This window comes from Gymnoscopelus microlampas (genome assembly GCF_963454915.1).
Source record: "Gymnoscopelus microlampas genome assembly, chromosome: 4".
Lineage (NCBI taxonomy): Eukaryota > Metazoa > Chordata > Actinopteri > Myctophiformes > Myctophidae > Gymnoscopelus > Gymnoscopelus microlampas.
This window is the reverse complement of record NC_139941.1, coordinates 58429330-58444365: the sequence shown is the minus strand read 5'-3', so window position 1 is coordinate 58444365 and position 15036 is coordinate 58429330. Positions and strand designations below refer to the sequence as shown.

The following is a 15036-nucleotide window of genomic DNA, read 5'->3' as shown; positions in this document are numbered from 1 at the left end:
GTTCAGGCTTGTATCACTATATCAACACCCTTCATGTTAAACACGTCAGACCTCACCTGCTCTGTAACTCTACTGTTCCTTTAGCCTGGATTTGAACCCTGGTCTCCTGTTTTTTTTCTCCCCCGTAGTTTTTACTACTAAGCTAATTTTCCCCCCGCTTGCTCAGGGGAGAAATACATGTTTTGACCTTCACGTCAAAATTTGTGTCGAACCAGAAGCAGTGTCAAAATACAGCCACTCCAAGTGCAGTTATACGTATTATTTAACATACTCTAACATACAGATTGAACAAAATAACATTTTATTAACTAGAAAAGGTTAGATAATATGCTGCTTTAAGGCTCAATTAAAAGGTAGCGTAAGTGTTTTGTTTTTTTTACGGGGCCAGGCTTCCAGCATGGCTCCGTTTTGTTATTGGCATTATTCCGTTTCTTCTTCTGCCGTTTTTGCCAGTTCTGGCTGAACCGTGCTGTCGCTTTTTATGAAACTCGGCCATATGATAGATGGTCATGAAAAACGATCAAGAAATAATTCTCACACTCATTCGTCAAAAGGTGGCGCTATAGCACTCAATTGAAAGTGCCAACTTTGAACAGGTACAACTCATGCCCTGTTTGAAACTTTGAAACCATGAAACTTCGATACACACATGCGTCTCTTCATGCCCGACAACTTTCGTGGTCTGACTTTTGACCTCTGACCTTTAGATCGCCCACCATTTTGAATTATATAAAAAACAGCCATTGACTCATAACTTCTGCATTTTTTCACTTATGGAAAATCCGCCGCTTTTGTTTTGTCGGCAAAGGTCCTAAGTTCATGTGTAAAATGTTTCGTGCAGATTACTCAAAAATCCCAGGAGGAAATAGATTTTAACTATTGCAGTTTTATGAAAATTATTCATCTGCCCCTAACACATACATGCAAGACTCACATTTCTTTGAAACATTGCAGTAATGTAGAGAGTCATTCCAAATATCACTGAAACCAATCTCACTCCAATTGGCCAAAGCTATAGCAATTTTTTTTAAATGCAAACTTTAAACAGGCAAAAGTCATGCCTCGTTTGGCCGAAAGTCGTGAAACTTGCTTACACGTGTGCCTTGACTCATGAGGAACACATCTATCGCTTTGACCAGTAAGCTCCGCCCTTAGATTGTCCGCAATTTTGAGCAGTTTAAACCCAGGATTTTTCAGCTATTTGCGTGAAATGGTATCATCTGTCTGACCTCAGTTTTCACTAGATCAGGCCTGTTGGTCCAATGGCTTCCCGCTTAAGCGAATGTCTCACAACATCAAGGTAGTCGGTTCAAGCCTCACTTGGTGCAGACTTCATTTAAAGTGCATTGCAAACAACAAGACTGTATCAATGAACACATGTGCAATTGATAAAGATAACATGAAATGCTTATTTGAGAGGGTATGTTTTTGCAATGTATGACATACTTCATTCTGAAAATAGCCGATCTACAATCTCAAAACTTTTCAGATAGCAACGTTTTGTGAGCTTGTAGATCGGCTACTTTCGGAAGTTTCGGTTCCGAGGAGACATACAATTTTTCTATTTCTCAGGTTTAATGGCTGACAGCCATTAATAAGCAGACCCATGGGGAGACATGGGCCACAGGGACATTTCACCAACATCATTTATTGCATAAGTTAAATTGACACGATGACACTGCGTATAGACATTCTTCTAAAGTTGTATGTACATAATTATTATATCTTAACATCAAACAAACAATACCAGCATGAGATCCAACAGGACAGTGACGTTCTGTGGAAACAATCATTTATCTTTGTAACAAAACAAACATATAATGAATAATAAAGTGTCATCAATCATCAGCTGACAATAAAATTCAAAACGTGCGCGCACACGCACGCACACACACACACACACAAACACACACACACACACACACAGTGCCCTTTTTTTCAAAAGGGCACTTCTGGTCAAGAGGGCAAAGGGCAGGCGCTCTAGCACCACCTAGAGTCTATCTGTGCACGTCCCTGGGGTCTTTACCATAGAAGTACATGGCAGACTGGCACTGGCAGCTCCAAAGGCTCTTTATGCCTACACAGGGACGTGCACAGATAGACTCTAGGTGGTGCTAGAGCACCTGCCCTTTGCCCTCTTGACCAGAAGTGCCCTTTTGAAGAGAGGAAAGTTTACAGCAGGGGTCTTCATCAACAGGGGGTCCGGGACCCCTAGGGGGTCCTCAGAGTTACTACAGGGGGTCCGCCAAAACTTTGTGTGATGTTATTTTATTTTTTTTACCTTAACCACTTGAACCCTAACATCTCTTTTTCTGAGGAGAACTTTAGCCAAAAATAGCAGATCTGCGAGGCGTTGTGGGCTTGTAGATCTGCTATTTTTGGCAAAGAGGTATAGGTGTAGAGGGGGAAAAAGAGCAGACCAAATCAACAAAAAAAAGTATAATTTACTTGAGCACCTGCCCCTCAAAATGCCTGTGCACGCCACTGTGCCTACAGTTATGATAATAATAGTTACCATTCCAGTGTTTCAGAATGATCACCAGTATCATGATCATGATACCATGATCAGTCATAAGCAATAGTCTGATCAAACAACAACAACAACAATAACAACACAAGGTTTGCATTGATCTGTTGCACTTTGAGCTGCATTTATGTAATTAAAGGTGCTTTATAAATACAGTTTATTAATATTATTATTATTAAAACTTATGGCTTAAATGTGTCAGCTAAACCATTAGAACAGCACTGCTGCCAAATGGTCCACTGTTATCATTAAAATAATAAAGCTGTTTCTTTTGTTTTGTTTGTTTGTAAAGCGACTTTGGGTTCTAAGAAAAGTGCTAGAAGTTTGATTTATTATCATTATTATTATTATTATTACCCTTATAATAACATTCATCATCACAGGTCCATGTGGCTCCATGTGTACTCTCATATAGAACCACTGCTATTAGAATAGTATACCAGACAGTAAGTCCACATAACAGAGTTATAGAACCACTGCTATTAGAATAGTATATCAGACAGTAAGTCCACATAACAGAGTTATAGAACCACTGCTATTAGAATAGTATACCAGACAGTAAGTCCACATAACAGATCTGACAGTGTGATAAAAACCTGCTTCTGAAACAGTTCCACAAGTGATGGAACCTGATGAATGGTTCCTCATGTTCCTGACCCAACACATAACACCTGAACAACCTGTCTGTGGTGTTGTGATGAAGAACCTGTCTGTGGTGTTGTGATGTCATCTGAAGAACCTGTCTGTGGTGTTGTGATGAAGAACCTGTCTGTGGTGTTGTGATGTCATCTGAAGAACCTGTCTGTGGTGTTGAGGTGAAGAACCTGTCTATCTGAAGAACCTGTCTGTGCTGTTGAGGTGAAGAACCTGTCTATCTGAAGAACCTGTCTGTGGTGTTGTGATGTCATCTGAAGAACCTGTCTGTGGTGTTGAGGTGAAGAACCTGTCTATCTGAAGAACCTGTCTGTGCTGTTGAGGTGAAGAACCTGTCTATCTGAAGAACCTGTCTATGGTGTTGAGGGGGTGAGCTGGGTTCAGGGCTTTGGTCTTCTTCTTAACGGGAGAGGATTGAGGAGAGTGTCGTCTGTAACACACAGGAACATCATCTCAATCTGTCACACAAACTACACAATGCTGTTTTAACAACACATTAAACTACACATCAAACTACACAATGCTGTTTTAACAACACATTAAACTACACATCAAACTACACAATGATGTTTTAACAACACATTAAACTACACATCAAACTACACAATGCTGTTTTAACAACACATTAAACTACACATCAAACTACACAATGCTGTTTTAACAACACATTAAACTACACAATGCTGTTTTAACAACACATTAAACTACACATCAAACTACACAATGATGTTTTAACAACACATTAAACTACACATCAAACTACACAATGCTGTTTTAACAACACATTAAACTACACATCAAACTACACAATGATGTTTTAACAACACATTAAACTACACATCAAACTACACAATGATGTTTTAACAACACATTAAACTACACATCAAACTACACAATGATGTTTTAACAACACATTAAACTACACATCAAACTACACAATGATGTTTTAACAACACATTAAACTACACATCAAACTACACAATGATGTTTTAACAACACATTAAACTACACATCAAACTACACAATGCTGTTTTAACAACACATTCCTGAGAGCTAGTGTTGTGTTATTAACACATTGTCTGCCTTTTTTAAAGGACATTTTAAAACGTCCTTTTAAAAAATATATGTTTTTTTGAAAATTCCACAAGAGGGCGCTCTACAAACCTTTTTCCTTTGTGTTTTTTAGATGTTGCTGGTTGGGGTTCACCTCTCTCTGTGGAACGCACACGAACACGCACACGCACACGCACACGCACACGCACACACGAAAAACTCCTTGTCAACAAAAGCAGGAATATATATACTAAAGGAATAATTTACCCCAACAAATGTTATTTTTTTCCTATCAATTACTCACCCCATGAAGCCTTGAGTTCATGGAGATTTCTTTGAATAATAATAATTAAAAACAAAATGTAGAAAACAAAACGAAAAAAAGAATATATGTATTTGATTGATATTGAAATTGTTATTAGGCAAAAGAATGTAAAACAACACAGTTACATTTATAATACTTTTGTCTACAAGGTCTGACCAAAAAAGTCCTTGCGGACTCGTTTCCGTTGGGGTCCTTGAATTCATTTCATAGACATATATAGTAGCAACCAAACAGTTCAAAAATCAACATAAAAATACAGAGAGAAAAAATACCACCATGTACAAAAAAAAGCATGAAAAATAAAAATATATACAAAAAAAAGGGGGGGGGGGGTCGTCTGTCTACAGGGAAACTGGTACTACCTCCTCTTATGGCCTCCAGAAAGATGAGTTTTAAGGGCTCTTTTAAATGAGCTCAGTGAACTGCATTCTTTGAGGGATGGGGTTAGACTATTTACTCACAACCAGTACAAATAGGTTTGTGACCCAAACATGGGTCCCGACCCAGTGTTTGTGAACCACTGTGTTTAATCCACGCTCGGCTAATAAACAGATTCATGATTGTGTTCACACTCACCTTTGACCTTTGCTCCTTGCAGGCCGACGGTGCGTTCGGTTGGACTAGCGGAGGAGGTCACCGACCTTTGCCCTTTCAGCTGGTGCAGCACTTCCCGGTTCAGACAGAGGTCGATGTGGCGGTTGAAGACGGCCAGGTCTCCCGTGGCCTGGGTCACCTGACACACCGGGCAGGTGAGGAGGGGGGCGGGGCCCAGCCGCTGTGACTCCGCCCCCTGCTGCGATGACGTCATCACCGTCCCCGACGCGCCCCGAGGCGAGTCGCCTCCGAGTCTAGCTGTCACGATTATGACATTTTACATGACCATTAATTGTGTTTTTGTCGTTGAAAATGTAATTTCTGTTTGACTTTTAGAATGTGAAGTTGCACATGGCAAATATGACACATAACCTAAATATACAAAGACATGACTGACGTATTTAATAACTTTGTACTTAACCCATTAAGACCTGGAACGCATCTGTGTCACTCAAGTTTTCTTTGGCTATTTTTGAAAAATCTTGAGAAAAAAAAGTTTTAGATTTTTTTTCCAAAAACTGTTTAGATTTAGATTTTTTTTAAAGAATCGCCTCAGGCCTCAATGGGTTAAACTAAAAAAACTGAAAAACATGAGTAGTGGAAATAGCCAATCTACAAGGTGACGTTTCAGATAGTTACAAATAACTGAAATAAATAGCCGATCTGCAAGCTCAAAACACTATTTTTGAAAAGGTTTGAAAATATATGCAAAAAATAAATTGCGATTATTATCAAATAAATGCCAAATACCTCCTCCTCCTCTGAGACGTTTAAAACCATGGTCGTTTGTTTGAGACCGTGGCTCTGATGACTCGTCCTCTGACCGCTCTACGCTCACAGGCCAGTTCGCCGTCGATCTGAGCAACGTCTCGGTCGTCTCGGTAACGCACGAGTCCTTCCTCCTCCTCCTCCCTAGATCTCCTCCTTTCCCCTGTTCTTCCTCCGTCTCAAACTCCTCCCTCTCCTCCTCCCACTCCTCCCATCCTCCGCCGGCCACGCCCAGGTCTGTGGTGGAGGAGGTGGGGGGAGGAGGAGAGGGACACGCCCCCCCGCTCAGACAGAGGTCAATGTGTCTGTTGAAGACGTCCAGGTCGCTGGTGTGAACCTCCCTGAAGCACACGGGACAGGTCAGGCCCTCTAGTGGACGCAGCGTGTCTCTGCAGCCTGATGTAGACGCCTGGGGGGGAGAGGAAGGGTCTTTGTTACTGACCGCTGAGGAGGAGCTGCTGTCTGTCTCCTTCATGTCTGTCTCCTTCATGTCTGTCTCCTTCATGTCTGTCTCCTTCATGTCTGTCTCCTTCATGTGTGTCTCCTTCATGTGTGTCTCCTTCATGTCTGTCTCCTTCATGTCCTTGTCCCAGATCTTGTCAGTGTGTGTGTCCGTAGGAGACGAGGACGCTGCGTCCTCCTCCTCAGCCCGGAGACGTAGCCGCTGAGCGTAGGCTCTCTGGAAGAACGACCGTTGCACCTCCGGCCCAGAGCTCTGCTGCTGCTGCCCCGGACCCAGAGGATGCCCCTCTGGACCCGGAGGATGCCCCGTACCCAGATTATGCCCCGGACCCAGAGGAAGTTGCGGACCCAGATTATGCCCCGGAGGATGCCCCGGACCCAGAGGATGCCCCGGAGGCTGGCCTGGGTGCTGCAGCTGTCCAGAGGGGAGTTGGGTGCAGGCGGGTTCAGCAGGAGGTGAAAGTTTCTGATTGGAAGAGCCTTTAATACACGTCTGAGAGGAGACCTGAGGAGGAGGAGGAGGAGGAGGAGGTGCAGAGTCTGTCCTGCCCTGCTGGAGGAACCCCATGATGCTCCTCTGCTGTGGAGCTTTATCATCTGAGCTGATGAAGGAGGAGATCCTAACACCTGGAGACACAAGCAGACACTTTGAGATCTAATGACAGACACAACACTTTGAGATCTAATGACATCTAATGACAATCATGTTTTGAGGAGCGTTTGCCCCAAATGCCACTCAAAGTGACAACTGGCCAATCACAGCAAGTCTTTTCCGGGACGTGTCAGAATCTAGTTGCATAAAAATATCACAGTTTAGAGACGGGTACAGCAGTTTAGAGAGACGGGTACAGCAGTTTAGAGACGGGTACAGTAGTTTAGAGATGGGTACAGTCTTCTGTTACCCATGAGCCTCAGTCGTAGGGGGAGGGGCCTGACGCTGTCCATCTCGGTCCTCAGCAGCTGATTGGCCACAGAAAAGATCTCTGGGGCAGTCCACACGGCACAGGGCAGGGAACAGGCTCTGGTCCTCACCTCAAACTGAACGTTCTTCAGCTTCAGCGTCACCGTCTTCCCCTGAGCAAGGCACCGTACAGAACCAATACCAATGACTTAAAAAAGTTTTTCTTTCATACGTCGGCTATTCAAAAATAGCAGATCTACAAGCTCGTAGTGCGGATCTGCTATTTATGAAAAATCTTGAACATTTTGTACATATATATATTTTTTTAAACTTTTTTAACTCAAATCTTTGCTTCTGGGGGTTCCTGGAACATTCATTTTGATGGGGGGTCCGCGGGCCAAATACATATAATTTGGGGGGTCTTTGACATGGAGAACGACTGATTTTATAGCAACATAAGTTTTTCAGAAAACCTGTTTTTTGATTTGGAAGACATTTGTAAAGATTTGCAATCACGATTTTTCAAAGAAAATGGCAGATCTACAAGCTCATAGCGCAGCACTCGGTGCCGCGCTATGAGCTTGTAGATCTGCTATTTTTTTAATAGCCAAAGAAATCTTAAAGTGACACAGACGCGTTCCCGCATTTAACAGGTTGACAACCACTTCATCAGAACCAGTTCACTGGCTCCACAACCCACTTGACAAAGACAAGATCTAATCATTATTTATGTTGTTGGATGAGTAAATGCTGGAGGAGGAACATGGAGGCTTATGATAATGAACAATGTGTCATAACACACTAAGGCAGTGGTTTTCAGCCGTTTTCGCATCGTCCGTCCGTCCGTCCTCTCTCTCTCTCTCTCTCTCTCTCTCTCTCTCTCTCTCTCTCTCTCTCTCTCTCTCTCTCTCTCTCTCTCTCTCTCTCTCTCTCTCTCCTTATTGATTGGTAGATTAGACTAAACAGTTTGATGATCATAATAATATTACATTCTAACAGAATGTACCTTCAGTCCTTCTCTCTTCAGATCATTGGACAGATCTTCACACAACTCTCTGACCAGAGACACCTGATCCTCTGCTCTATTCATCTCTCTGAAGGTCCTGAGAGAGAGAGAGAGACAGACAGACATAAAGACAGACAGAGGAAATGAGTGTGATGACAAAGCAGATAGTTAATTATGAACCATGAAATATTAAAGTGTCTGGTTGTTCATTCAGACTGATGTCACACATACCTCTCAGTGCTCATGCTTTTCCTCTCCCCGTCCCTGAACAATAAAACACACACACACACACACACACACACACACACACACACACACACACACACACACACACACACACACACACACACACACACACACGTATTAGTTTTCTGCATGTAGGTGATCTTTGATATTCTAAAACACACTAACCCAGGGGTCTTCAATGTTTTCAGGCCAAGGACCCCCTAGCGGAGAGAGAGATGAAGCAGGGACCCCTACTCTATATTGTATAAAATTGTGTTTCAGATCAACTTTTGCTGCTCTTTTTTGCCTCTACGCCTATGACTCGTTGCCAAAAATAGCAGATCTACAAGCTCACAACGCTCAGAATAGGGATGCTAGGGTTCCAGTTAAGGAAAGAAATATATATCACACAAAGGTTTTTGGCGGACCCCCTGTAGTAACTCTGAGGACCCCCTAGGGGTCCCGGACCCCCTGTCGAAGACCCCTGGTATAACATTATGTTGCATATTAACCCATTAAGACCGGGAAGGCATCTGTGTCATTTTCAGATTTATTTTGCTTCAAAAATAGCAGATCTAAAAGCTCATAGTGCGTGTGTTGTGAGCTTGTAGATCTGCTACTTTTAGCGAATGTTGTGTGTGTGTGTGTGTGTGTGTGTGTGTGTGTGTGTGTGTGTGTGTGTACCTCTCTAGGTGTGTGGCTCCCAGGCCCAGGGAGATCCTGAGGAAGTGATGCCAGGCCGTCTCGGAGAACAGCAGGGACAAGAGCGCCATCTGCTGGCCGAGGTGAGCACAGCTGGTGATGCCCAGAGCGCCCAGCATCTTCTCACTGACCTTCCCTACACCAAACACCTGGGAAATAAGAGAGAGCATCTTCTCACTGACCTTCCCTAAGCCAAACACCTGGGAAATAAGAGAGACATCTTCTCACTGACCTTCCCTACGCCAAACACCTGGGAAATAAGAGAGACATCTTCTCACTGACCTTCCCTACGCCAAACACCTGGGAAATAAGCAGGGTTGTGTTGGTCATGGGAGGGGCTAACACGCCGTGCAACCACTATTTTGAGCAGGAGCACACGCTCGCACACGCATAGATTTAAAACAACCTTAAACACACCTCAACAAAGTTAACAAAGGCTGCAGACCGCCGGTTGTCTCACCAGCATGAATTGATATAGGAATGAATCTAGATGCATATCAATGGTCCATTGTAGTGTAGGTGTTAAGCCACTGTGGAGTATCGCCACAATACCGCCTGTCAGGTAAGCACCACACCAGGGAGAGGCCATGGGACAGAGACAGAGTGAGACCGCGCAGGCAGCGCACCAGCCTGGGCAGCGTCATAGAAGGGCGTTACCTGCCACTCACCATCATGATGGGCGAACTTTGAGTTTGATCTTTATTATTTGAAGTTATTTGAAAAGTATTACCAAGGACCTGCGGGTCCCATATACGAAAGGTGTTGAATAAATACCCTTAATTGGGCTTGTACCCTGCATTTTGTGTTTGGCTTTGATCAGTTCCCCACATATGGTGGAGAATGCGGGCACACTGATCCACACCAAACCCAAAAAACATGGAGCATGCCAACGCCCTGACGGCCCTGTTGAGGAGCCAAACCGATTTGCAGACAGCGGTACAAAAGTTAATTGATAGGATTAGCCGTGATGTGGCTAGCACACGCGCACCTAGAGAAGTACTCACCAAATTGACACCAGAAGATGATATTGAAGCGTACCTGGAAGTGTTTGAGCGCACCGCAGCCAGAGAGAGGTGGCCAGTCGGAGACTGGGCCTCGCTCTTGGCCCCGTTCCTCACCGGCGAGGCCCAGCGGGTGTGCCGGGATTTAACCCTCGCCGACGCCAGAGATTACAGGAAGTTGAAGGACGCCATCCTCGCCACCCAGGGATACAGCCTCCCAGCTCGAGCGCAGCGCTACCACAGCTGGGCCTACAACTCGGCCTTTCCACCTCGCCCGCAGGTAGCGGCTCTTCTGCGCAGCGCCCACAGCTGGCTGACCACCGGGGGAGATCCACCTATCATCGACCGCTTAGTGATCGACAGATGTATACGTTCGTTGCCGCCTGACGCCCGGAGATACGCCTCACAAGTGAGTCCAAGCTCACTGGAGGCACTCGTGGCCCTCTTAGAAAACCACCAAGTGAGCGTGGACATGATGAGGACCACGCGCACCGAAGCAGCCAAGAGCCCTGGGGAGGAGAAGCCCAGCCGCGATCGTCGAAGGTCGACGCCACCGAACCCATCCGCCGCCCGGACTGAGGCCGCCGTTGCCGAAGGGCCCACCCGAGGCCCACATCAACGCCGCTGTTATGTCTGCGGGCAGGCGGACCATATTTCCTGGTCGTGCCCCGAGAGAGAGCGCGACGTATCCATGGGGACCGCAGCCAGCTCCGACAGCGCGCGGCCCTGCCTGCACACCGGCACCAGCCCGCACCGCCAGACACGCCTGCCCGTGAAGATTGGACGGACCGACACGCACGCCCTGCTGGATTCCGGCAGCGCGGTGACTCTCGTACGAGTGGACCTGGCCGGGAAGCTCAGCGCCGTCACCGTGCCTGTAACCTGTGTCCATGGCGATGTGCGCCACTATCCGGTGACCCAGCTCCGCGTCCAGACGCCCCGGGGAGACGCCGTGGTACCAGCCGGGGTCGTGCCCAACCTGCCCGTGCCGTTGCTGATCGGCGCTGATTGTGTCCTGTTCGCCCGGTACTGGGACCCCGGCCTACTGCGCGGCACCGCCCGCCACCGTCGCCGACGCGTCCCGCGCCCGGCGCCTCCAGGCGCGCTCCACGCCTGCCCTGCGTTCCGCGCCACCACACCAGCTGGCCTGAGTGACAGCTCCCCGGCAGGAGATGGGGGAGACGAGAGAGACGCGAGAGACGAGAGAGATGAGAGAGACGAGAGAGACGAGAGAGACAAAGAAAAGGAGAGGAGAGGAAAAGACCAGAGACGGGAGGCGGAGGACATGCAGGCCACGTCAAGCCAGGGGGCCGCGGGCCCCGCTGATGTTGCGGACCCCTTCGCCGAATTCCCCGGCGCCGAAGCTCTCGAACCACCCCGGGCTGGGGGGTTCGCCACGGCGCAGTGGACCGACCCGAACCTGGACATGGCGCGCCGGAACGTGGCCGCCATCGACGGGAAGAAATGTGAGGGGGTGAGTGCATTGAGTCACCCATACTTCCTTGTAAAAAAAGACTTGTTATATCGGGGTGTGTTGGACAAGGGGGGGGACCTAGTCGAGCAGCTACTTGTGCCAAAAGAATATGTGTCACGGGTGTTATATTTAGGACATACGCACCAACTAGGAGCGCACTTGGGAAGCCAAAAGACATACGAGACATACGACGCATATTGGCCCGCTTCTACTGGCCCGGGGTTAAACGGGCAGTAGAGGACTTTTGCAAAGGCTGCTCTGAATGTCAAAAGACCGCTCCGCGGCCCACGTTTCATAACCCTCTTGTACCAATGCCGATAATTGAAGTGCCGTTTTCACGCCTTGCCATGGACATTGTGGGTCCGTTGCCAAAATCCAGTCGCGGTCACCGCTATATCTTAGTGATACTAGACTATGCCACTCGATATCCCGAGGCCATTCCCCTGCGGGCGGCCTCGGCGAAAGCGGTGGCCCACGAACTATTGATGCTGTTTAGCCGGGTGGGCATAGCTGAAGAAGTACTAACGGATCAAGGCACCTGTTTCATGTCCCGAGTGATGTCACAATTGTATAAATGGCTGAAAGTGAAGCGCATTCGCACCTCCGTCTACCACCCACAGACGGATGGTTTAGTCGAGAGGTTTAACCAGACTTTAAAAAAAATGTTGAAGAAACTAACTGATGTGGACGGGAAAGACTGGGACCAGTTGATTCCGTATGTGCTCTTTGCCATCAGGGAAGTACCGCAATCGTCCACGGGGTTCTCGCCATTTGAGCTTGTGTATGGCCGGAGGCCCCGTGGTTTGTTGGACATCGCCAAAGAGACCTGGGAGCGCCAGCCTTCTCCCCACCGCAGTGTGGTGGAACACGTGGAGCGTCTCCAGGCCCGGGCGAAGACCATCTGGCCCCTGGTACGAGAACATATGGAGAAAGGCCAGCGAGACCAGGCCCGGACCTACAACCGAGGCGCCACGCTCCGCGAGTTCCAGGTGGGAGAGAAGGTCCTGGTGTTGGTCCCCAGCTCGGAATGCAAGTTCCTCGCAAAATGGCAAGGACCATACGAGGTCGTGGAGAAGGTGGGCCCCGTGGACTATCGGGTGAGCCAGCCCGGCAGACGGAAAGGCCATCAGATCTACCATGTGAACATACTGAAAAAGTGGATCTCAGCCCCCCGACTACCGCTGCCAGCGCTGATGACCGCCGTGCCCGCGCAGACGCTGCCCCCGGTGCCCATCGGAGAAGACCTCGTCCCAGCCCAGACCCAGGACATCAAGGACCTGCTGGGGCGGAACCGGGACATATTCTCCGAACTCCCCGGCCGAACCACGCTGATCCGGCACGACATCCGCACGGACCCGGGGAAGGTAGTGCGCCAACGGCCATATCGCATCCCAGAAGCCAGACGAATCGCCATCAAAGAAGAGGTGGCCAAGATGATCGAGTTAGGAGTAATCGAGGAGTCGTACAGTCCATGGTCCAGCCCGATCGTGATTGTACCGAAGCCAGACGGGACGCTGCGCTTCTGCAACGATTTCCGAAAATTGAATGACGTCTCCGCCTTTGACGCATACCCGATGCCCCGAGTGGATGAACTGATCGAGCGCCTGGGTCCTGCCCGGTTCGTCAGCACGCTGGACCTGACCAAGGGCTACTGGCAGGTGCCGCTGACGGACCGGGCCAAGGCGAAGACGGCCTTCTCCACGCCCGACGGGCTGTTCCAATACACGGTGCTGCCGTTTGGAGTCCATGGCGCGCCCGCCACATTCCAACGGCTGATGGACCGTGTACTCCGCCCACACCGAGACTACGCTGCCGCGTACCTAGACGACATCGTGATCCACAGCCCGAGCTGGAGCCTCCATCTGCAGCACCTCCACGCCATCCTTGGGGCGCTCAGACGAGCCGGGCTGACAGCGAATGCAAAAAAGTGCCGCATCGGCCTGACGGAGACCGACTACTTGGGGTTTACGATCGGACGAGGATGCGTGCGGCCCCAGACGCGTAAAGTGGAGCGGATTCGGGAATGGCCCCATCCTGTCACGAAAAAGCAAGTAAAATCGTTCCTTGGCCTTATGGCTTATTATCAAAAATTTGTGAAAAACTATTCTACCATTGCAGCCCCACTGTATGAGCTGACGTGTCAAAAACGCCCCAACCACATTGTCTGGACGGCCGAGACGGAGGCCGCGTTCCAGACCTTGAAGAGCGCGCTCTGTGAGGAGCCAGTATTGAAAGCCCCCGACTTCAGCCGGCCCTTCGTCCTCCACACAGACGCGTCGGGCACCGGGTTGGGGGCGGTCCTCGCACAGGTATTTGATGGAGAGGAACATCCAATTACCTACGTGAGCAGAAAATTACTAGACCATGAGAAAAATTACGCGACAGTAGAAAAAGAGTGTTTAGCGGTGAAATGGGCAATTCACCACCTGCGCTATTACCTGTGGGGCCGTACCTTTACCCTCATTACAGATCATGCACCCCTAAAATGGATGGCCACCAATAAAGACCGGAACGCCAGAGTGACGCGGTGGTTCCTGGAGCTGCAGGACTACTGTTTTAAGGTGGAGCACCGGCCCGGGAAGGAGATTCCACACGCAGACGCACTGTCCCGCATGTATGAAGTAGAGGAGCTGGAAGCCCCCGGACCAAGCGGCGGGCTTAGGGGGGGGATATGTGGAGTATCGCCACAATACCGCCTGTCAGGTAAGCACCACACCAGGGAGAGGCCATGGGACAGAGACAGAGTGAGACCGCGCAGGCAGCGCACCAGCCTGGGCAGCGTCATAGAAGGGCGTTACCTGCCACTCACCATCATGAATCAGCCCCAACTCAGCGCAGCTGCGGCGACAGGTTAGGTGTGGCACCTGGCTACAAGTATGGCTACTCTGTCTCAGTCTGGCATTGGCTCTCCTGGTGACTGGACGGGTGCTACAGGCGGTAAGGCAATATTCTCCACTATTCCCGCACATTGATGAATGCTTGTGAATCGTAGTATTAAAAGGATACTCTTTGTTTACTCCTAGGCAACCTGTGGGAGTTAATCACATTACCCGACACAATGCATGGATAAATGACGATGACGCTGAGGCGCATGGATCCCAAACAGAGACATTGTGATGCATGAAAATACCCCGACGCGGGGCGAACTTTGAGTTTGATCTTTATTATTTGAAGTTATTTGAAAAGTATTACCAAGGACCTGCGGGTCCCATATACGAAAGGTGTTGAATAGATACCCTTAATTGGGCTTGTACCCTGCATTTTGTGTTTGGCTTTGATCAGTTCCCCACACCACGTACGCGTCACGTCATAAAAATAGAGTGCAGCCACTTGCAAGTGCAACC

At 48.3% G+C, this 15036-nt stretch overlaps 1 protein-coding gene across 1 annotated transcript in view; it reads right to left on the bottom strand.

The window, feature by feature from the left end:
* Nucleotides 1-2464: 2464 nt before the first annotated feature.
* Nucleotides 2465-15036, bottom strand: part of polk (polymerase (DNA directed) kappa) — a 34521-nt gene continuing 21949 nt past the window's right edge. The window contains exons 9-16 of the mRNA XM_084054856.1: nt 9200-9366; nt 8522-8554; nt 8291-8387; nt 7286-7457; nt 5904-7010; nt 5136-5411; nt 4346-4394; nt 2465-3611 (exon numbers count right to left, since the gene is read on the bottom strand). Coding sequence (XP_083910982.1) covers nt 3518-3611; nt 4346-4394; nt 5136-5411; nt 5904-7010; nt 7286-7457; nt 8291-8387; nt 8522-8554; nt 9200-9366 — 1995 coding nt within the window. The 3' untranslated portion in view covers nt 2465-3517. The remainder of the gene's footprint in view (nt 3612-4345; nt 4395-5135; nt 5412-5903; nt 7011-7285; nt 7458-8290; nt 8388-8521; nt 8555-9199; nt 9367-15036) is intronic.